The sequence below is a fragment of the Tenrec ecaudatus genome, chromosome 10 (assembly GCF_050624435.1).
Source record: "Tenrec ecaudatus isolate mTenEca1 chromosome 10, mTenEca1.hap1, whole genome shotgun sequence".
Lineage (NCBI taxonomy): Eukaryota > Metazoa > Chordata > Mammalia > Afrosoricida > Tenrecidae > Tenrec > Tenrec ecaudatus.
Genome location: NC_134539.1, coordinates 18683462 through 18706508, shown reverse-complemented (window position 1 = coordinate 18706508; position 23047 = coordinate 18683462). Strand labels below are relative to the sequence as shown.

General features: G+C 48.7%; 1 protein-coding gene across 2 annotated transcripts in view; it reads right to left on the bottom strand.

Annotated features, from left to right (window-relative positions):
- ADAMTSL1 (ADAMTS like 1) overlaps positions 1–23047 on the bottom strand; it is a 394101-nt gene that overhangs the window by 112963 nt on the left and 258091 nt on the right. For both annotated transcript variants that reach the window (XM_075559969.1, XM_075559968.1), the window contains exons 16-17: positions 15519–15729; positions 4855–5034 (exon numbers count right to left, since the gene is read on the bottom strand). In XM_075559969.1, coding sequence (XP_075416084.1) covers positions 4855–5034; positions 15519–15729 — 391 coding nt within the window. The remainder of the gene's footprint in view (positions 1–4854; positions 5035–15518; positions 15730–23047) is intronic.

Here is a 23047-nt window from a genome sequence, read left to right as displayed (position 1 = left end):
AGAGTCAGGGGCTTCTCAGGCGGTGGGGAGACCCAACCATCAGAACACTGGGAGCATTACCTACACCCCACCCAATCAACACTGCTTGGATCGGAACTATTTTAGACAAGTTTGACTTCGCAGTAACATTTCATTGAAAAAAAGAGTTCTGCGGTTTTAATTTTTTTTTATCTAGGCAACAAGATCTTATCAACGCCTTCTAGCTCTAACTATCCTGACTTCAGTTTCTTTTATATTTATTTGAGGAGGAACAACTTCCATAAAAATATGACTTAAAAGCTCTAATAATCATTTTTTCCAGGAGATAAAGAATTTCTTTAAAAAACAGAAACAACAAAAAGAGGTATGGCCTTTTGAGCGGTCTTGTTCTCAGAATAGAATCTGAAAGTGATTTTATTTGAAGCGCTTACAGAGATTTTGGCCTAGTTGTCTGTCTCTGAGGGATTCTGGGCAGTAACCGTGAGATGGAGCCCAGATAGTTGAGGATGAAAAACACCCCGACATCATCCAGGCCTGCCTTCCTCCAAGGGGAGCGGGGTGGGGGGCAGTTGTGGGGTGGGGGGATAGCGTGGAATGTGTCTCATCTCAGTCAGAGGGCCAGGGAAGGCTGTTAGGGTGACAGGGTCCACGTGGAGATTGCAAACACCCCCAGGGGCAGTTTTGTAAGACACCAGCTTGAGTTTAAATCCCGGGATTTGGTGACTATGCTTCTCCTAGCCAAGTCTTCCCCAGTGTTTGCAATTTCCATCCGTCACCATAGATCATGCAGAGCCTAACATTCCTTGGGGACAGGGCTCACTCCTGTTGGCGCTGTTCCTGCTTGCCCTTGCGGGAGCACTCACTGTGGTCCTGGAGGACAGGAAGACCTGCCCAGTTGGGGTTTCCAGACTGAAATCTCTACGGAAGCAGACATCTTTCTTAGAGCAGATGGAAGGTACCGCTACTAACCTTTCAGCCAGCATCTGAGTGCTTAACCAGTGCGCTACCAGGGCTCATTTCGCCACTCCCCATTTTCTTGAGGAAGACCAGCAAAGCTCGCGGGAGAAGCTCCGGTGGGGTCCTAGCTTCCACTAGTCCATGCCCTTGCTGCCTTTTATTTTTCCTTCTCATGACAACGAGCAGCAATGGAAGAGTATTAAAACAAGAACTTAACTTTTCCTTGGGTCGCAAATACTTTCATGCCTCGTTTAAGACTCCCAAGAGCTGTACAGAAAGGTTCTAACAGTAGAACCTACTTAGTCACTTTGTGGGTAAAACGCCTGGTGACCTGATCCCACACAGAATCCAGTGTCCACACCCCACCGACAGGCTAACAGCAGAGAGCCACTGTGCCATTGGGACGTCCTAGAAAGGTTATGTAATCAAGGCCAAGGTCATATAGCCAGGAAGTGGGAGGGACTTGTGTACATTATCATAGACTCCTAAGGGGAGACGGAAAGCAAGACATTTTGGACAGCCAAGTGTTATGTCCACACTCTCTTAATTCTTTATCCCGCTGAAATGATGTTGTGTCTCAATAGGAAACAAGTCTCTTCTGTGTGAGATATTTGAGTGATTCTACCAGAAGGTGATTTTCCTGCCAAACTGTGAAAGCGCTGTGTGATCTGGCAGTAAAATTCACCTTCTAAAGCTATAGTAACATGGAAGAGCCATGGTGACATATGTAGCAAGTTAAGCCTTGGGTTGCTAACCGAAAGGTCAGCAGTTCAAAAGCACCAGCCACCCTGCTGGCAAAGGGGCAGGATGGGGTTACCTACTCCTCTGAGTAGAAAGACTGACAGTCTCAGCAGGGTCGTTCTACCCTGTCCTACAGGGTCACTAAGAACAGGAGTTGACATGACAGCAGGGAGTTTGGACTTGGGGGCGTTGGTAAGGGGAAAGGAAAGCTAAGGGGGACGAGGTGGACACACGGCTGCTTGGTCCACTGCCTGCTCCATGAGAGAAAGGTGTGGTGGTCTGCTTCTGCCAAGATGACAGCCTCAGGACCCCTGGAGCAACTTTTAAATTCTGACCTGCCCAGCTACCACATGTTGGAATCGACTCCAGGACCACAGGGTTTGGTAATGCGGGTTAACACAATTGCAGCGTCCTTTGATGGCGCTATCCGAAGGGATTCCAGGCGGAAATTCAATGGGATGAGGATGAGCAGAACCTATGTTAACGTGCTGGCGCCTCAGTCTTCAGAGGCAGCTCTTCCATCCCCAGAAGCAAGCATCTCTGTGATACGTTTCAGGTGGCAGCAGCTCCCTGGCGTATCGTACATGGAAACGGGGCCAGAGAGGCTGATCCGAAGGCTCATTTAAAAAGGAACCGGAAAAAAAAATAAAATAAAAAGGAACCGGAGGGTCCTGACTCCAGTTTTGACACCAAGATGTTCATTTCAGGCTTTGTAATCCTGTTCTTGGTTAAATATGCTTGCAAGGCGATTGATTTGGTGGGCTCTCTTTCCGAAAGTTACACTGGTGTGTGAAGCTGGGGAGTGGATGGGAACGCAGAGAAGTGGCTAGGATGGCCGAGAAAACACTTTTAATTCTAGAATTCCCACTTCTGGGTCCTGAAGGGACTCCACTCAGGCCATCTACTCTTCGGTGACGTTGTGAAACCTAAAAGAAGTGTTTTCCTAAAGGCACCTTCCAGTCAAACAACCAATCTTTGCCTTTGACCCTGGGCCCTTCTAGAGAAGGAACTCTGTGCCCCCTAGTTCCGAGGAGCAGGAACCCTGGAGTCTGATGGGAAAAGGCGAGGTTCTGTTCACAAGCGATCTGTGTGACATCAGCATGACATGTAACCTGCTTTCGGTGACCCCCTTGACCGAGCAAAGTCCTGACACTTTCCGGGTTGAAGCAGCCCAATTCGAATCGTGTCTCTTTACAATAAACATTTTCTTCTCCACTGATTGTGTGTGTGTGCGTGTGTGTATCCGTGCCTTTATGTGTCAAGCGGTGGAAGCTGGGTGTCAATGCTGAACACATGCCAGCTTTAGACTAGGAACCGGTTGGCAGCTGGGGGGTTAATCCCCGTGGATGAGGTAGAGTCGGGAATGCCGAATGCTGACGCAATCGCCCCCCAAACTCAGGGCAACAGGGGAAATCAAGTTCTCTTGCTGGGAAGTGGTTGGCGTTTGAGAGCCAGGAAACTGACAGGAAAGAGGCAGGATTTCCTTGACATTCTTTTCCTAATAAATCATGCTCTTTATTGTCCAGTAACTTGGAAGCGAAGAACGAGAAAGGCTCTGTCTTTCCAGCGGCGAGACGACAAACATCTGGGAGAGCGAGCGAGGCTCAGGGAGGTCAGGCAGGGGAGCGCGGAAGGAGGCGGAGGAGAACCCAGGGATCTAACTGCGGGGTGTTAGGTACTGAATGTGTCCCGCGATAGCCTGTGTCATCAGTCTTGGTGGCACACTGATTATGTGGCTCGGCCACAAACCAAACGGCCGGCAGTTTGACTCCACCAGCCGTTCATGGGCGAACAATGGAGTGGTTGGTTTCCATGAAGGTTTTGTTAGGTGCTGACGAGTCAGTTCCGACTGACAGCGATCTTACGTACAACAGAGCAAAAACGCTGCTTGGTCCTACACCATCCTCACCATCATTGCTATGTTTGTGAAGCCCGTTACAGCTCCTGGTTCAAAGCCATGCCGCTGAAGGGCTTCTACTTTGCTTTTCCACTAACTACACTAAGCAGGATGTCCTCCAGGGTCTGGTCCCTCGGGGTAACATGCCCAAAGGGCAGGAGATGATGATGCCTTACCATCAGTGCTCCCAAGAGACCACCTGGCTATATTTCTTCCGAGGAAGATTTGTTCCTTTTTGGACAGCCCTTGGTCTATTCAATAGTTTCCACCTACGTCATAATTCAAATACTTCTATTATTTTTCCATCTTCCTTATTCAAGGTTCAGTTTTCATATGCATATGATAGAACTGAAAATGCCACCCCTCGGATCGTGCACACATCAGTCCTCCAGGTGACAGCTCCCCTTTCGAGTGCTATAAAGAGGTTTTGGTAGTCAGTTTGCCCAAAGCAAAGCGTCACTTAATTACAGCTTAGAAACCCTTCTGGGAAGCTCTCTTCAGTTGGTAGGGTTGCCGCGAGCCAAGGTCACAGAAACGGCTCCCTGTGTGTGATGGGAGGCCATCTGGGAGTGGGTTTTCTTAGTTAATGAGGCTATTTCAGGGTAGGCTGTGCCCCGAACAGACTCCCTTTGTGAAGAATGGATCAGACAGAAGCAAGTACCAATCGAGGGGAAGCTACATGCTACTTGGAGATAGATGGCTTTACAGAGATGGAGAGGGGTCTTCTCCCAGAGATGACAGAGTTTGATCCCCTAGAGCTGAGGCCCAAAATTCAGACTTGAGAAAATCAATTTCTAAGCTTCAAAACGATCCAACTGTGATATTATTTATGGGACCGGCAGCAAATTAAGACACTGGGCCAGGTCTGGTTGCTTTGGCGCAGGTCCTTGCAGTCAAGTTGAAAGCCAGTAGCACTCCATGGTCTAAAGCAGGGGTCCTCAAACTACGGCCCGCGGGCCACATGCGGCCCGCCAAGGACATTTATCTGGCCCGCCGGGTGTTTTTGCAGCTGCTGCCTGCCCTGCTTAGAAGCCGACTCGTCCAGTGTGCATAGGAATTTGTTCATTTTTTTTTTTTAAAACTATAGTCTGGCCCTCCAATGGTCTGAGGGACAGTGAACTGGCCCCCTGTTTAAAAAGTTTGAGGACCGCTGGTCTAAAGGGCGGTAGGAGAACGGCTCTGTCCTGTCTGGAGGCTTGCTCTGTTCTGGCCTCGCCTGCCATGCATCTGGGCTGGGGGTGCCGCCTTGTCCACACTCTCCTTCTGAGGGGCACGCTTACCTCCGTCCAGTCGGAGAGAAGCCACTCACTGGGACAGTCGTCGTTCCCGCAGGCCTGCTGAGCGTCCAGCTTCGACGCCGGACAGAAGGTCTCAGGAAGTTCCAAGAAGCTGCCATCGGCCAGGCGTTGCTTGCACAGAACCTCGCGTTTCCGAATGCCTCCTCCACACGTCCTGGAACACTGGGGTGGGGGTGGGGAAGTGGAGAAAGTCAACCCAACACAGCAGAGTAGGCAGTTTTGACCTCTGAGGCTTATGTTCACTTACCTTTGGCTGAGTGAAAGAAGAGGCCCCCTGTCATAAAATCAAGAACTAGCCATCCTGTCCCTCCCTCCACAAGACATGACATTCCCCTTACTGACCCACAGCGCTATGGGGGACAGCTCCAGAGACTCAGTGTGGGAACTGTGCCCAGTCTGAACACCCCCCACCAGGGTGCAACACAAAGGGAGCACAAGCGAGCAGCAGGGGGAGCAGAGCAACAAAGTCCCCGAGAATCCTGAAAATAGACTTCAGACTCGGGGCGCAGGGCTGGGCACTGCATCAGACCTGATCAGAAAACACTCACAAAGGTCAGCAGACAGACCGGGAACTATTCACAGGCGATTTTTCTTTCTTTCTTTCTGTCTACCTATGTAAGATAGGCAGGATGGGAGCAACGGTTCCGGGGGAACAGGGGAGAGGAGGAGGTGGGGGAGAAAGGAGGTGGGAGCCCACAAACCCAGGGATAAGGGAACAAGAGACCTAAAGTCCATGGCGAGGCGGGCACAGAATGCCTGCTGGGGTCCGATCAAGTGCAGGCACAGAGAGCCAGATGAAGGTCGAACATGACAGTGGGGCAGGAGGAAAGTAACAGGAAATAGAGGAGAGAGGTAGGAGGCAAAAGACATTTATAGAGGTATAAACACAGGCATGTACATATGTAAGTATATGAATATAAAAACGGTAGGGATATGGGTCTATGTATATATATATATTGATAGGTTAAGTATTAAGGTAACAGATGGACCTTGGGGCTCTACTCAAGTCCTCCCTCAATGCAAGAACACTTTGTTCTAAAAACCAGGCATGTTGCGATGCTCATCTTTCCTCCATGATGGCTGAAAACAAAATGGGTGCATAAGCAAATGTGGTGAAGAAGGCTGATGCTGCCCAGCTATTACATGATATAGCATCTGGGGTCTTAAAGGCTTGAAGTACAATGAGTGGCCATCTAGCAGCAAAGACCACATGGAAGCAGTACACCAACCTGCATGATCGAGAGGCGTCGACAGGATCAGATGTCATGTATCAGAAGACCCAAACCAGACAACCATCTCATTGCAATTGAGGGGGGTTGAAATGGAGACCCAAAGCCCATCTGTAGACAATTTTCCCCTCACAGCAGGGTCACAAGGAAGTGATGAGCCAGCCAGGGTGCAGTATAGCACCAATGTACCACACAACATTCCTCTAGTTCTTTAATGCTTCTCCGTCCCTTCCCCCCACTATTATGACCCCAGTTCTACCTTAAAAATCTGGCTAGACTAGAGCATGTACACTGGTACAGGTAAGAGCTCTGTACAGAATCCATGACAGGTAAACTTCTCAGGACCAATAACGAGAGCAGCAATACCACGAGGGAAGGGGGAACATGGGGGGCGGGGGGCGCGTGGAGAAGGGAGGAACCAATTGCAATGATCGACAGACTTCCCCCCTCCCCCAGCCCCAGGGGGATGAACAACAGAAACATGGATGAAGGGAAACAGTGGATGGTGTAAAATATGAAAATAAAAATAATTTATAGATTATCGAGGGTTCATGAGAGAGGGAGGGTGGGGAAAAAATAGGGCTGATACCAAGGGCTCAAGTAGAAAAGAAATGTTTTGGAAATGATGATGGCAACATATGTACAAATATACCTGGCACAATTGATGTATGGACTGTTATAAGAACTGCAAAAACCCCTAATAAATTAAAACAAAAAACCCAATATTCCAGTAAAAAAAAATAGAACTAGCCACCCTCTTGCCCCCTGCAATTTTGCTTCCTTTTTCTGAAATGAATGTTGTAGCAATTTCTACTCACGTCACTCTTAGTCTCAAATACTTAACTAGAGCATCCAGGCATTTCCAGAGCTTACACCATTTGAGGAAGCTGCTTGGACACAAAGATTTGCAAGACAACTGGTTTAAAGGTTAATATAATAGAGTGTTGAGCATATTTACAGTCCTGTGAAAATAATCGGTGTCGCTTCTAAAGCCAACAGCAGCCAGCCCTCCTGCCATCAGCTTAATTTGGGAAGAATTAATCTGCAGAGAAGGCTCCCCTCCCACCCGCACCCTTTCTTAAGCACAAACACCCCCTCGACCACATTGGGCAATCGTTTGATTTAGGGCCTCGATTTCTAAAGCACTCTCTTGGAATCCTTTTCTTGCAGGATCAGTACTTTTTTAGGGAAGAAGCAGTGCTATCGCAGAAGTCCGCAAACAGATTGGCCCACTTCTCCCTTTTCAGAAAAAATTACTCGGTGCCTCCCTGGCAATTAAAAACGTTTGTACTCTAGCCAATAATCCAGAATAAAGCACGGCTATCTGGTCCTGCAGGCCCTCCCTGGGTCATCTCAGTGCATGCCCCTGACCACAGGCCCAGTATTATCCACTTTGGGAAATGGTGCTTTATCTATTCAATTTGGGAGAGCAATTGGGTTTTCAGTAAGACCTCAATCCAATGCATTGTTTATACATAACTTAGTTACATTCTTGCTGCCCGAAGGTCAACAGACTTTTAGCTGTTTCCAAGTATATGCCTCCTATTTCCATAGTCAAAGAGCCTATTTTTAAAATCTGGGCACACAACTTTTCTTAACAAAGCCAATGGTTGCTGACTTCTCTTAAAAACAGATGTGGCCAAAGGGCTGTGGAAGGGCCATGTGCAATTTCAAGGAAGTGAGCCTGGTAGGAGCGGGTGGCACCTTTTCCCTTCTCCTTGCTGGCTGGCGAACATGGTGCTGGAAATGTCAGCTGCCATCAGGCACTGTGATGGCTAACGGGCAGACAGAGCCTTCCTGGTTGTGAAGTTACTCTATGGGCTCTGGGATGCCTGCATGTATGCACTAGAGGGAGATGGCTTTATCTTATTTAAGCTACGATTATTTTGGGCTTTCTGCCATACCTGCTCCTGGCGAATATGAAAAGGAGTCTCACTGGCTCAGTGGTTAAGCACCTGGCAGTGAACTGAAGGTCAGTGGTTCAAACCCACGATCTCAGTGGTTCTCAACCTTCCTCCTGCCACTACCCTTTCATATAGTTCCTCATGTTGTGGTGACGCCCCATTATAAAATTATTTTCGTTGCTATTTCATACTGTATTTTTGCTACTGTTATGAATTGTAATGTAAATATCGGATGTATTTTACATCCTGCACATCTGATACTTATATTGTTACAAATTGAACATAATTAAACATATAGTGATTAATCACAAAACAATATGTAATTATATATTGTGAAATATTTGTGTTTTCTGATGGTCTTACGTAACCCCTGTGAAAGGGTCATTTGACCCCCAAAGGGGTCACGACCCACAGGCTGAGAACCACTGCACTACCTGCTCTGTGAGATAAAGAGGTGGCAAGCTGCTCAAGTTGAAAGCCTATATCTGAACACATCTCTTAGCCTAAGTCATGAACTTGGGGTGAGGAGCTGTGGGGTGGACTGCAAGAGGTGAGGCCAGTTGTTACTCACCAAAGTTACCATCCAAACCATTTCTGCCAAGGGACCGTCTAGCATGTGTGTTGACTTCACCAAGGACCACTCTAGGCTCTTAAAACCAATGACCCAGGCTCCTTGTGGTGACTCCCTGGCATTTTCACCTATCCGAGAAGCAATCCTTTTGTCTTCACATTCCTTGAGTAGAAGGTAGGCAGTCTTAAAGGGTTCCACTCTTTAGCTCACTGTGCATCCCTAGAGTCTAGCTCCAGTGCCTTCTGCCAAGCTAAGTCCTCAGAGACATATGCCTGTGGAACTGAAGTTGGTGGTTGGAGGAAATTTAAATTCACCACTAAGAGTCCACTTCACGTAGGAGAACTCTTCTTGTAACTACGGAAAACCCAGGCTTTCAACTCGGTGTTCTAGTCAGCTGCTTGGGTTGACTTCTTACATCCAGAATTCTCTTGCTTCTGTCAAATCCTCCCTTCTAACCAACTAGTGACGCTGTCATCATGCTCGCTATATCCTTTTATTGCTTAGTCCTTGCTCAGAGCACTTAAAAAGGACTAGGCCACCAACCTGATTTGCCCAATTTAGAGAATGTGCTTGCTACAATTCTTACCATTCTCTGAATTACTAAAATGACCCCATGAACTTAATATAATTTTGTCGAAACCAGTTATTGGAAACAAATATATGCTGCTGAATTACGGATTCTCATAAATGAAGACCTCTCTTTCCATGCCTACTGAACGGACAATAACCATCTTGACCCGTGTCTATGATGGAACTCCTGATTGCACCCTGCCAACCTCACCCCAAGCGCACGCCTTTCTTAGTCACCTCCACTCCGTGCGTGGGGCTTCGTGAGTGGCAGACCCTGAACAAAATCCCTGACATCGTCCTTGTTCTCCTCCCCTCTCCTCTTCTGCAATCCAGGAGGGGTGGTGTTAGGTTTACCTCCAAAACAGGTGCCAGTCAGAAATAAACATCCACTTTGGGGTCCAGCATTGTAATAGAATTCATCCAAAACAAAGGCTCGCTTCTCTTGCAAGCCTTTTAGCCATTCTCCCAGTTTTTAGTCAAGTCCCAGCAGGATTTAGATGACACTCCCGACATGATAGAGATGAAGAAAGCAAGTGCCCGGGTTGTTTACTGTCACCGTGGGAGGGCAAGGGACCATACCGAATCAGTCTAGATGGGTCACTTTCCTGGGAGACAGGTTGAGAAGGGAGGGGAGTGGATCTATAGAAGCAATGATGACATTCAACCCATCACTCATACTCCCCTGTAGCCTGTTGTCTGTGCACAGTAGCAAGTGTGAGTTCTCAAAAGCAAAGATTATATAATTGCCACAGGTAAAACTCTCCAATGGCCTCCCTTTGTAATCGAATAAAATCCACAAGTTACAGTCTCGGGAATGCCCAGGGACAATCCCACTCTGCCCTTTAGGGTCAGTATGTGTCAACAGTGGCTTTGGATTTTGTGAGACCAGATATTTCAATGTAAGTTAGTAATATTCCATTTTCTCTGAGATTCATAGAAAAAAACCACTTATTCTATTATTTAAAGGCAATATTACCAAAAGCAGCATTTAGCATAGTAAGTGCTTGAGAATTACATCCAAATCTTTCAGTAGGGTATTTATTACATCTTTAATAAGAGACTAGGACGGAGTCCACCCGTCTCCAGATTTCTTTTTCTACATCCTTGCTTCTTTAAAATGAACACTTTCTTCAGTTCCTAGAGCAGAAGTGCCAGGGTATGAGCTGAACCATAGGCTCGGGATGCTCTGCTATGATCTATAAAAATGGACACTGTAGCATATTTTTCTATAAGAAAAGGAATCGCAGTGAAGTGAAGTCACTTGTGATGGTTCTTCTAATCAGTCTTCGTAAGTCCCACCAAACGACTGCGTGCAGCAAGCCAATAGGGTCTGTGAGACTATTATGGGGTTGGGGGGGGGGGCTGTCAGTTTTTCTATTCCCATGGGTAGAAAGCGAGCCATCTCAGAAGTAGGGAGAGAGAACCTCAAGGTGGAGATGAAAGACAAGCCACGAGGGAAGCAGGTCTGAGACACTACCCCCTCCTCACCTCACCTCCCCGGCTCCACAAACAAGTGGCAGCAGCAGCAGCAGCAGCAGGGGCTGCAGGAGACAGAGATCAGGGGGCAGAGGAGCAGGCTTCCTGGCCCACGGAATGAGTAAAGTCAACATCCTTCGGGCAGGAGCCTGGCTTGTAGAGTGGGGTGTCCTTGGGCATTTATCAGCAATGAAAGAATTTTGCATGGTGTCAAGCAAACTCAGGAAGCATCCTCCTCCTCCTCCTCCTCTTCCTCCTCCTCCTCCTCCTCCTCTTCTTCTTCTTCTTGGACTCCTGGTGGCACAGTGCTTACTTGGTGGTTGCTCACCACAAGGTCAGAAGTTCAAGAAAACCACCAGCCGCTCCTAGTCTAGTGAAGAGCTACCACAATGAGTCTGAATGGACTCAGTGGCCATGAGTTGTTTTGAGATAGGAAGTTTGTACCACTGGCTGGAGCTAGGACAGAGGACAGGGGGGGTTGGTGACTGAGGTCCTGAGACAGACACGCCTGCAGGTATGGCTGAGAAGAGGCACTGTGGAAAAAGTAACTGTATCCTTAAGCTTTCCCATTCTGACTTTTAACCTGTTAAGCTCCCCAATCAACCCCATAATCCTGAGTGTTGTATTGTTTGCGAGCTGTGTGAGGCCATGCCGCGGACAGAGGAGCCCAGCAGAGGAACTGAGTCGTAGGAGGGCACCTGGTATCACAGCAGGGTAAGGAAGCTGGTGGATGGAGGCCGGTCTCGCCTTGGCGATATTCCTAGATTGGCGACACCCCGTTTGTGAAGTCACGGGAGGGCGGCTGTGGTCTGCACTCCTTTCCCTCACTTTAAATCATTACTATCTCCTTAATGTAAAAACCACACCGTGTTTCTTTTAAACGCCCTCCCCCTACAATTCATAGGCCTGTTCCCCTTGAGTCCTGCAGTAGGTGTAGGGAGTGTCTCCCAACACTTCTCTTATCCAGTAATCAACATTGCAGGCGCTTCACTAACAACATGAGGTTTAGGTTAGAGATACATTGTTTCCCCCCTAAATATGTTATGAGCCACATGGGCTTCGGTTGATCCTCCAAAGGGCTGACTGACACAGTGGCTGCAACAAGGTGCCCGTTCCGAGGCTGGTGCAGGGCTGGGACGGGCTTCGTTCTGTGGCACACAGGGTGTGTTGGGGGGTCTCTGAACTGGCACTAACAGACAGCATGTAACAAACAACCACAACCATGCCCCTCTCTGGGAGTTCTTCACACATCTTTGTATTTTAAAGGATTCATAGAGGGTTTGTGGGATGAAACCAGCGAGAATTCAGGGTTAGGCTAGAAGAGACAAAGAAATTTTAAAAAAATCCAGAAAAAGACCACTTGCTATGACTTGGCTAACTGATTGTGAGGATTTGAACCGAGACTATGGCAAACAGGTGAAGAAAGAGGAAAGTGCGTGGGTGGGTGGGTTGGGGGGGAGGAGACAAGAGAACTTCAAAAGGTCTGTGGGAAAATTCCATGCACTTTTGATTTTCCCATGAGCTTTCTGAAGCCCCTCATGGAGAAGGTAAAGTCAACAGAACTTCCGTGTGCAGAGCAAACGATGCCGAGACTGGCTCAGGGCTCTAGCTACGAAACTGGGTCGATGGGGTGTCAAGCACACCTGAAGACCATCAAAGGCAGGCTAGATTTGCCAGGGCAAGGGCAAGGGCAAGGGTGTTGTGTATCAAGTGCAGAGTTTATACACGGTCTCCGTGATAGATGACGTTGAGAGGCATGAACGGCAGTCAAAGGACTCAGTATAATCCTCTGGTAGATCCAGACAGCTAACTAGACAAGCCCACATGAGCCCCATCAAACGGCTGAGGGATCAGATGGCTGGTCAGGCAAACAGACGGGCCACAGCTGGGCTCTGACAAGGCGAGCCCTAAGTAACTGATGTCCTGTGAGGACAGCAAGAGCCCAGTTCCTCTTATCCCACCCCCGGCATCAATTATGACTTCCTTTCTTTTAACAACAAGTCTAGCATCGCGTGACTAAAGAAAGAGTCAAGGACATACTGCATTAAGTCCATTATTCCAGCCTTTACTTCCAGAAAGGTTTCAAAAAGAGCCTACGTAGCTAACTCTTAACAAGGGGTTTTCTCGGCAGAACGGCCCCCATTGGCGGCTTTCCCATTCCACGTTACCTTCAGCAGGGCATTTGCTTGATAATCTTGTTACAAGCCTAATAGAGTGGGCGTGTAACACGACCCTTTTAAAAGGTTCTATTAAGTGTCATCATTGGCTCATGGGATGAACTTCAGAAAGTTGTTTTTATTAGTTTTTTGATCTGAAAAATGGATTTCAATCTGGCTCATCCGCAAAGACTTCTTGCTAATGGACTAGAGAGAGCTTTCAAAATAAATTCCTGTCTTAACAAGACCCAAGGTCCACAAAAAAATGAAAGAATAATTGGCTCTCTGGAAACCCACTGTTTCTAATGGTATACGATCTAAATGTTTCTTTCAGAGATAATGAGCCTGGGTGGTGGGGGTGGTGGCAGCAGAACAAAAGTGACACACATGCAGTGGATGCGCTTTGAAAACAGAGAAAGCAGGATGGGTCAATGACACTGTCCAGCTGCATGTGCTGCTACTGCCAAGATTTGGCGTTCCAATGACATTCACTGACAGGCCTGGGTTCTGACCAGCTGCCTTAGAGCAGGCCTTCAGTGAAAGGAGAAGATTAGGAGTTTCCAGCCTGCGGGGAGGCAGGATTGACCCCCTCATTCATTTCTTCATTCACTACACATCGTAGCTAGAACATACGCTGTACCTAATAGCAACATAGGCTAATGATTCAGGTACTCAATAGTTTCATGATGCTTTCAGCACAATGTTTCTCTCTAGCGACACTACGTTTTCAACAGTGGACGCGGACTTGGGCCGATTCTTTAAGGTTGGTGGTCAGGGGTGCAGTGAAAGGGCCTGAGTTACTTTAGCTAGAGGCGGCTTTGGGAGAATGAGGGGGCTTCCGACTCCCACAAAGACCTGGTCTTGAAAGCTCACAGGGGCAGTTTTACCCTGTGCAACAGGGTGGCCATGAGCTGGCAGCCACTGGATGGCAGGGAGTGAGAGATGTCCGAACACCCTGGGCCTTGCATTCTGCCTTCAGCAACCCATTCCACACATGGAGGCCGCCACACTGAACTCACCCGTAAAACGAGGGGCTCGGGGATCATCCCCAAAAGCCCCTTCAGCCATTAGCAGTCTCTAACCCGGATTTTGTCACAGAATGGATCCATAGCCCAGGGTTGGTGAGGGCCAGCCCGTCACTTGCTCTGTGGGCTACAGTTTCTTTCACCCATCCGGCCTTTCAGAGAAGTACTGAGAGGAATGACTCCAAGGAGCTGCGTCACGCCCGGGTCCCTTTAGATTCACCGTAGTGACCCTACACAGGCTGCCCCTGCCTGTCAACCTTGATGGGACAGTGAGCCTTATCTCTCTCCCTCCGTCAGCCGTGGGTTTGAACCACTGACCTCGCGGTGAGCAGTCTAACACTTACCAAGGCTCCTGAGGACCACAGCATATACTTATGAGGTAAATACTAGTACGAGATGGTCAACATATATTAAATCCTCTGCACTACCCCTCCGTGTCTCACAGTTCCATGTAACGTATGAACGAGCCAAACATGCTTAAGCACGGAAAGAAATCAGCCGCTGCTCACCGACACTTTCACTAGTCCTCGTGCGCACACTCATTCTTATCGGATCCCTGGAGTGCTCATTAAGTCACAGTCCCTCTGTCGGGAAGGAAGGGCGAGTTGCTACCCTCTGAAGAGGCCCGGTGGAGGCGGGGCTGCCTGGAAACGCCAGCTCCCTCTCAGCACGAAGGCCAAAGCTAAGCTATAGGCTCCTTAGCTGTGATGTTCTCTGACCAGGTCCCTTATCCCAGCTGGGGCACTTTTGAGAGTCACACCCGTCATGACCAACGGGATGATGCCTCCCCATTTTCCAGACATACTCTCTGTGACCTTTGTAGCCCTCTCAAGGCCTGATGGGAAGGGGAATGTGAAGCAAGAGTTTGTCCCAACAATTTAAAAAAATCTTGCTTGTGCTTTTTTTAGGGAATGCAAAAAAGATTATGTTCGGTCAAACATAGTCATTTTAGGTGTTATAATAAACACTTGCGTTTTTATTTTGATAGTACATGATTTAAAACAAGGGGTAGCAAAAAAGTATGTGTTTTTGTTTCCTATAAAGGGACAAGCAGTAAACGTCTTAGGCTTCGCAGGCCACAGGGTCTCTGTCACAACCACTGAAGTTGGCCCTTGTAGTTCAAGGGCATTCACAGACAACAGCCATGTAGAGAGTTGGCGTGGCCGCACTCTGAGAAACCTTGATTTATAGAAACTGGCCATGGGCTTACTTAGGCCCGCTTGCCAACTCTGGCTTCAGGACAATGGTTCCCAGACTCTTGGAATTTATAGAAGAATCCTGAGACTCCACTCCAAATTTTGGACTTGTGATTTTGCTAAGTAACGAATTAAAAAAAAATTCATTGCTTAGAGATCTCAATTCCTTAATGTTTAAGCGCTGCACAATCTAGTAAGGGCACGACTTCGAGTAGCTTTATGGAGAACCAACGACGTTGCCCTGTTTTTAAAAATGTTTGCTTTCCTTGGTGAACACTCTGCGTGACTACGCCGAAGCTGGTGGACGGTCCCTGGGTTGCCTGACCTCCACTGGGTGTAGTACCAGGGAAAGAGCAAAGCATTTCAATGAGAAGATCCGAGTTTGCATAGGTTGTGGGAATACTGACAAGGGAGGGAGGAGCAGACCTTCAATGGGACACAACTCCCCGGAAAGAGGGTCTCCGTCCAGAATATCAGCTGCAAGCAAAAACTGCCCCCCAGAGTGACCCCCAAACTCACCGGCTGCCACTGTGCAGGGTACCAGGCTGGAGGGCAATTGAATCGGTTACAGGCTTGCACCGTGCTGGGCTTGGGCTGGGGACACAGCTCGTCAGCCAGGGTCACTGTCTCATTCATCTCTCTGGAGAGCAGGTGAGAGCAGTGGACGTCTCTGGTTTGCAGGCCAACCCCACAGGTGAGGCTACAGGAACTCCACTTGCCAACTTCCCACCTGAGAAGCAATCCAAGAAGCAGCAGCAGCTGTTAATCTGTGTGCACTACATTTCCCGTGACATCAGTACATTTCCTGTGCGCAGTACATTTCCGTATGGACTAGACACACCCATCTAGGAATGTGCCGAGTGCCAGCACAAGATCCTCCTGGAATTCTATCCCCAATCCAGAAGCGAGGATCACCCTTCATGCTCCCCAATTCCTGCCGCTCAAAGGAGAAAGCAGAGGGTGAGAACGGGGTATTACACTCACAAGCATGTCTACTTTGACTGAATGAAGGAATCTCTTCAGAGGAGGCGAATATTCTAGATGAGATGTGGGATTAGTACATCGGGGCTTTGGACACCACACCCTGAGCGCTGGGTCTAGAACAGGGGTGGGTAAACTGCAGCCCCCACAGGTGGCTCTAAAGTCAAGTTGTAAAAACGTCAAGATTATTCGGATAAAGGTGATGTCATTTCTTTGTGACAACACCCTTATGGCTGCCGAATAGTTGTTCGTTTGTTGCGAGGGACAGGATGAGCTCTTCCATCTTAAAAGTTTGCCGACCCCGGGTCTACACGTCTTTTTGTTAATCCCTCTGGTCTCAAAATTCTTAGCAAGGCCGAAAACTTCATGATTGCTTTTCTTTGGCTTCAAAGTGAAAGGTCATTGGCCGCAACTCCTTTTAAACTTCCATCAGAGTAGAGAAATGTCTCTGTCTTATGTATAAATCTCATCACTGCCGGGGCTGGATAATATAAGCGGAGTGAAGGGTGCTAAACAGATCAGCTTGCCGGAGGGAGGGGAGAGGAGTGAAGTCAAGCAAGCAGACAGGAGTGCCTGCCCCGGCCGATTCCTAAGGGCCCGGCTGGAGAAGCGTGTGGATAGTGAGCCACGGAGACGACGTAAAGAACCCCGCTGCCGTTCTCTGACCCAGGCTCCACTTTGGGCATGATGCGGTCAGAGGCTCAGTTGTTTGGGCCGTGAGTCAGAAGGGATCGCTACTAATCTATTTTAGAAGGTTTGGTTGACGACCTGAGACCCCAAGAATCTACACATAGGACTTAGCCGAGAAAAGCATGGGCAAGTCGAGTCTTTGGTAGCTAGGCCTGCCTGGCTTGTAGTCAGCTCTGAAAATTGGCTTTAAAATCTTTAATGTTTTCATTCAGACCATAAAAATGAATACATACGCGTATCAACTGCTTCCTGCTACTCTGACGTGTAACGACCTTTCTGATCTCTCTTTCCACAACCCTCTTTCATCTTGCCTATGGTTAAGCTGTATCCATAAGGAGTTATTTCCTGAGCCTCAGTTCCGGCCCTATGCTTTTTCTCGCTGTCTTTACTCCAGCGATTGCTCCGTGGAATACCTTTTGTCCTTTCCTTGGCCCTCAGCATTCTTTCCGGCTCTACCTGTCCGAGTGTGATCCACTTCGTGGACTGCAGCCAGCCCTTCGTAGACACCGATCACGTCCCCATTACACTAGTTATTCTGCCTGTCAAGGACCTTCTAGATAAAGTGTGCACTTTCTTAACAGCAGTCAGTGTCTGAGTCAGTTACATATCACAGTGCTTTCCAGAGCAGCGGTTCTCCACCTGTGGGTCGCGACCCCTTTGGGAGGGGGGGTCGCCCGATTCATAGCAGTAGTAAAATGACAGTTATGAAGTAGCAACAAAAATAATTTTATGGTTGGGGGGGTCACCACAACATGAAGAACTGCATTGAAGGGTCACAGCATTAAGAAGGTTGAGAAACACTGTTCTAGATTATTAGCTAATTAGTACCTCATTAGTAAACAAGAGGGGACCTGATAATATTGTGGTAGGCCCTGAGCATGCATTAACTTACTTAATTCTCTGTAGATCAAGAGGCAGCTCTATTGCTTTTCCTCTGTTTACAGTTGGGAGAATCTAAACTCTAAGAAGAGGGCTTGCCCAACGACCCACCGTGAGGAAGTTGTGGGTTCAGGACTCGTACTTGACTGTCTCTGGCACCCACCTGTCTGCTCCTTCTCATCTCCAGCAAACGCCCCGAAAACCCTCTTGTAAACACTCATCACACGTGAAACGAATAGGAAAGATCTATGGGCATTTCTCTAAGCTGTCATATAGTTTTTAATTTAATTATTTTATTGGGAGTTCTTACAGATATTATAACATTCCACGGTTCAGTTAGATCAAGCATAATGGTGCAATTGCTACCACAATCATTTTCCAAAAAATTTTCTTTCTACTTGAATTCTTTGATATCGGCTCGCCTTTATCTCCTCCCAAGCTGTGATATTTTTATGAGTCAGAATCGACTTGAGGGCGGCGCTGGCTTGGCTGTGGATGTTATCTGTAGACCTCTCGCCCGGGTACTGTTGGCAGAGTGAGCGAGGGGGTGGGTTGCCCACAAGGCGAGTAGTGAAAACTCACCAACCCACTTGTGGGAGGAAGGTGAGAGTTCTCTGACCCCAGCAAGATCTCCAGCCGTGGGGACCCACCGGGGCACTTCTGTCCTGCCCTGATGGCACCTCTGAGCCATCCTTGACCTGAGGACGGACAGAGAGTTGGCTTGGAGTTTTCAACGCTTGGGGAGAGACAGCCCTGAGGACGCATGGGTCAAGAGCCCTGCTTCAATCCAATCGGCGGGTGGCTTAAAACCCAGCTGCTGCTCGGAGGGAGGAAGATGTGATAGGACAGGCAGCTTCCAGAACAATCTACAGCTTTGGAAACCTCTTGTGGGCAGTTCTCGTCTGTCCTGGAGGATTGCTCTGAGTCAGAAGCATCTTGGCACCGGTGAGTGTTTTCGCACTGATAGGGTCTCTTGGCGGCACACATGGTTGAGTGTCGGGCTACTTGCTGAAAGGGGAGTGGGAGAACCCGTCCAGAGACACCTCAAAAGAAAGCCGACGATCTGCTTCCAAAAGCTCACCACCCGGAAAGCCCGACCTGAGCACAGTCCTCCCCTGGCAAGTCTGGGTTGCCACGAGTCTGAGGCCGAATCGGCAGGTTTGCTTTTCATGGAAGCGTGAGTTGATGCCCACGTTTAAAATGCCGCTCCTATCTTCTTTCCTTCTGAAGAAGGGGCCTCCGATGTGGCCCTGACTCAGTGACCTGCTTCTAGTGAACAGAATGGGGCAGAAGCTGTGTGATGGGGATGTCCATGGTCACAACAGGAAAGGCATGACAGCGCCCACTGAGCTCTCTCTCTTGGAAAACTCGTTCTGGAAGGAGGGCAAAGACACGGTCTTCCCGAACATCCACGGTCATGGGAATCACGGTGTCTCACCAACTCAGCCACAGCTGGGCAGTCCTGGGAGTGGTCCACCGCATGAGCGACCTTGAGCACAAACCACCTACCCAAGCTACTGCCAGATTCCTCAATTATGTCAACTGAGAAGAACAGGAGCACCAGGCGACAGGTAGCATCTTTGCCGACTGCTAAATTCCAGGAGGATGTATATGCAGCAATGCAACTAGTACAATTCCACACCTCCCCCCAAACATGCATCCAGTCATCAAATGATGTACACAAAAGACTATCCAGAGCACACTACTCATCATAAGTTAACATTATGAATATCACTATTCATCATAACTGAAAACTGGAAACAAAATGAGCGGATCAAACAATGTGGGCAATTCATACGGTACTATAGAAACCAAGGAGAACAAACTGCACTTACAAAAAAACAAAAACATTGATGCATCCATCTTGGTATTGAGTGGAGGAAGTATTTCACCCAATACTGAGCATTAGTGAACGAAGTCACGCATAACAAGCAGCCATACTGCGTGAGTTTGTTTAGGTGAAGTCCACACGTCGAACAACTCTTCCGTGTTACGAGTCAGGATGGTGGTTGCCTTTGGTGCGTAGCAGGCAGAACAATGGCCTAAGTGGGGTGAGGTGGGGACAGGGGCCTCTGGCTGCCATTCTTCCCCCAGGTTTTCCTCTGAGGCCCCTCTCTGGGAAAGCTCCACACTACACACTTCTGATTTTTGTACGTTTTCAGCCTGCCCTCCTTCACTATAGAGACACAAACACATATTTAAACTCTTCCATGAAAAACAAAGCGTCGGTGGACAAGAAACAAGACAACAACAACCAGGCACGACCCTCAGGCCCGCCGAGGAGCGGCCTACAGAATCCGGGCTCTCCCAAGGTCAAAGCGTGGCCCTGCTGGGGCTTTGCAGCCAGGCCCCACCTCCGTCCCACACTCTTGGCGGACATCCACCTCCGGGCCTTGGAGCAGAGGCGGTTTGGCAGCCAGGGGGCCAGTCAGCGCTACTGGGGAGAACTGTGCGCGGTAGACATCTCTGTCTCCTCCTGACTAAGGCTCAGGGCATTCCCAAAGAAGGATGTACTAGTCCGTTCCCAAGCCTTCCATGCTCTGACCACTACTCTTCTCTCAACTCTGGGTGACGAAACCAGACCCGAATGAACGTGACGCTCTGGAAAGGCTGTCTTCCACTTAAGTCTAAACACTTATACATCTTCCTGCAGAAACAGCAGCCTCTTCGATTAGTGGAAGGGATGTGCTCACGCACTCACTGCTGTCCAAAAGGAAGCCGTGTATTGGTGCAGGAGTGAAACCTTTGAAAAGGATTTCATTCACCATTTGAAGACAGAGCCACTTCCAGAAGAGGAGGAATTCACAAAGACCTAGATAATTTTTGCTGAAAGAGGGCAGATTTGTCGGGTGAGGAAGTAACTCATGATTCCCGAGTTAACCTAACAAGGAAGATTCACCCCTGTATCAGCAGCAGGGTGGAGACCTCTGAAAGGACCAAACTCACGGACGGCCTCACCGTCCATTCTTGCTCCCAGCCACCCTATGGAGTCCGGTGAATGGCTCCTGTGAGTCTCGAGACTGTAACTCTCCTGGGTAGAAAGCCTCCTCTTTCAGAACAGCTGGTGGTTTCGAACTACTGACCTTGGGGGTTATCAGCCCCACCTGTCAGCACTGTGCCCCCAGGACTCCTTGTGGAGATGTCCAGAACTTCAAATTACAGAAGATGAGTCTCCTTAACCATAGGTGACTGGCTTCATTAGGGGCTGCTCTTTGGAATAGCTATTTTGGGTGAGAGGGGGAAAAAAAATCTCTGGTGGATTCATTTCAGGCTAGTCAGGATTTTTTATATTTGTAGGTAAGAAACGGCCCCTGAAGTAAAAGTATCTATTAATATAATAAACTTATCTGACAACGTTTACATCAATCCCGAGACAAGTGCAGGTAGTTTGATTGACAGCAGCTCTAAGTTACGGTTAACCGCACTTACAGCTCATTTTTGGTGGGGGCGGGGGTACGTCTGGGTACACCTCACGCACTGCATCCAGTGTTGCTGTTTGTCATGCGCTGATGTTATCATTTTTCAGATGATCCCTGGCAGGTTCAGTTTACATCACGGCTGACTTCTCACAGAGTCGCCGGACTGACGCAGTCACGAGGCGAGCCCCCCCCCCCCATCGTGTACCTTATCCTAGTTCACAGAGAGAGAGCCCAGAGACTCTGAGAGGTGAAAGAGCTCATCCAAAGTCACGTAGCTAGTCAGCAGCAGGGTCAGAACTCAAGACCCTAAGACCAGGAGGAGGAGGCAGCACAGCTGACCAAGTGCACATGCTATGGTCCCTTAGCCGAGAAAATGGCAGATGACAGAATGATCATTCATTCCCAAGTAACAGAAGCAAGCACACAAATGAGGGACCCCCCCCCCCCCAGGGCACGAGTGCATTGGTAGCCGGTTCAGCAAAGCACAGGCCTACTTTGGGCAGCCAAGTGGCCCAAGGCAGCGTGACTCCTCTCCAAGAGAGGAGCTGGTTTTCTGTAAAGGTGGCCATCAGAGTTCATGGGGATCCACCGGGGTTGGCTCGTGTGAGCAGCTTGAGTGTGCATTAGTTACACAAAAGGGGATTTTTTTTTTTCCTTTTTGCCTTCCCTGTGGACAAGGGCTCATTATGTGAGTTGCCAAGGTTTTTCGTGCCTCCTCTTTCCAAGAAGGTACTGGGTGTTGCCTCCGGCCACTCACTGCTCGTTGTTGGCATTGTGCACGTGATTTCTGTTGGCAGACGCCCCCTCCCCACTACAAGTTTCTAGGCCCTAAGAGCCTTCTCAGCCTTTGACTCTTGCAGGAAAGCAGGGCATATTCTGTGTTCAAACGTTTAAGACGAGGATTTTCTTTGGGTGGGGGGGATATTAAAAAAAAGCAGGAAAACCCTAGTAAAAGGAATTTAAAAAGCCAAAGTGGTGCTGGGGTTGATTTCCTGGGTGCTAAATGGAAGACAACGGGTGGTTTAAATTCACCCAGTGGCTCTAAGGCAGTAGTCGGGGTGTTTTCAATCACCTCCTATGCAAGTGGAAACCGGACAGCAAAGAAGGAAGGCCAAAGAAGAACGGGGGCCTTTGAATGTATTGCAGAGGATAGAACATGCCATAGACTGCCAGGAGCATGCAGGAATCGGTCTTGGAAGAAGAAAAAGCAGACCACAGAGAAGCCAGGACGATGTCTCATGCACTTTGGGCATGGTTTCAGGAGAGGGCAGTCCCTAGGGAAGGACATCATGCTCGGTAAAGAAGAGGGCCATGGAAACACAGGCAGCTCCACCACCCCAGGGACGGGCCCAGGCACGGTCATGACCAGCTCAAGCAGAGCCATGGATGTGAGATGGTGCAGTACTAGGCGGTGTGTGTAACGCGATGATGAATCAGAGTCAATTCGATGGCACCTAATGACAATGGCGCTGGGGGAGACCTGGCCACCTGCTCCAGTAGAGCGCAGCCTGGGCAAACCCTATGGGACAGGTCTACTTCGCCCCAGGGAGTGGCATGAATTGAGATCGACTGGAGGTAGCCAAACATAGCAGATTTAAGACATCTGTTACAAGCACCGGAATGACTTGTGTAGCCTTCCAACGTTCTAGTTCTACCCGGTGGCTTTCAAAATTTATTTAAATCTTGTGTGATATTTTTTTACCCAAGTACCTCAAAGGTATTTAGTTGTCGTACACTGTCTCTGATGGAAGGAGGGCAGATAGCAATCCAACAATCAGCCAGAGACCACGGGGCCTGGTGAACTCCAGAAGGTGTTCGGTAGCATCCATGGTACTGCCTCTGTGATTGTGATAGTGGTTCAAACCCCACCTCACTTCCTTGGACTGGGACTAGCAGACCCCAGGTTGTCTCCTTGTCTAATGAAGCCACAGCCCACATTTCCGCGATAAATGCAAATCTGATCACTTTGGTTCTGAGTGATAATCTCCACTGGGGTTTGAGTGGAACGGTCTGTTGGTGGTTGTGACAGTGAGCAACTTGTCTAGAATCCCCCCAACTGGAGGAGGGTGGGCGAGGTTT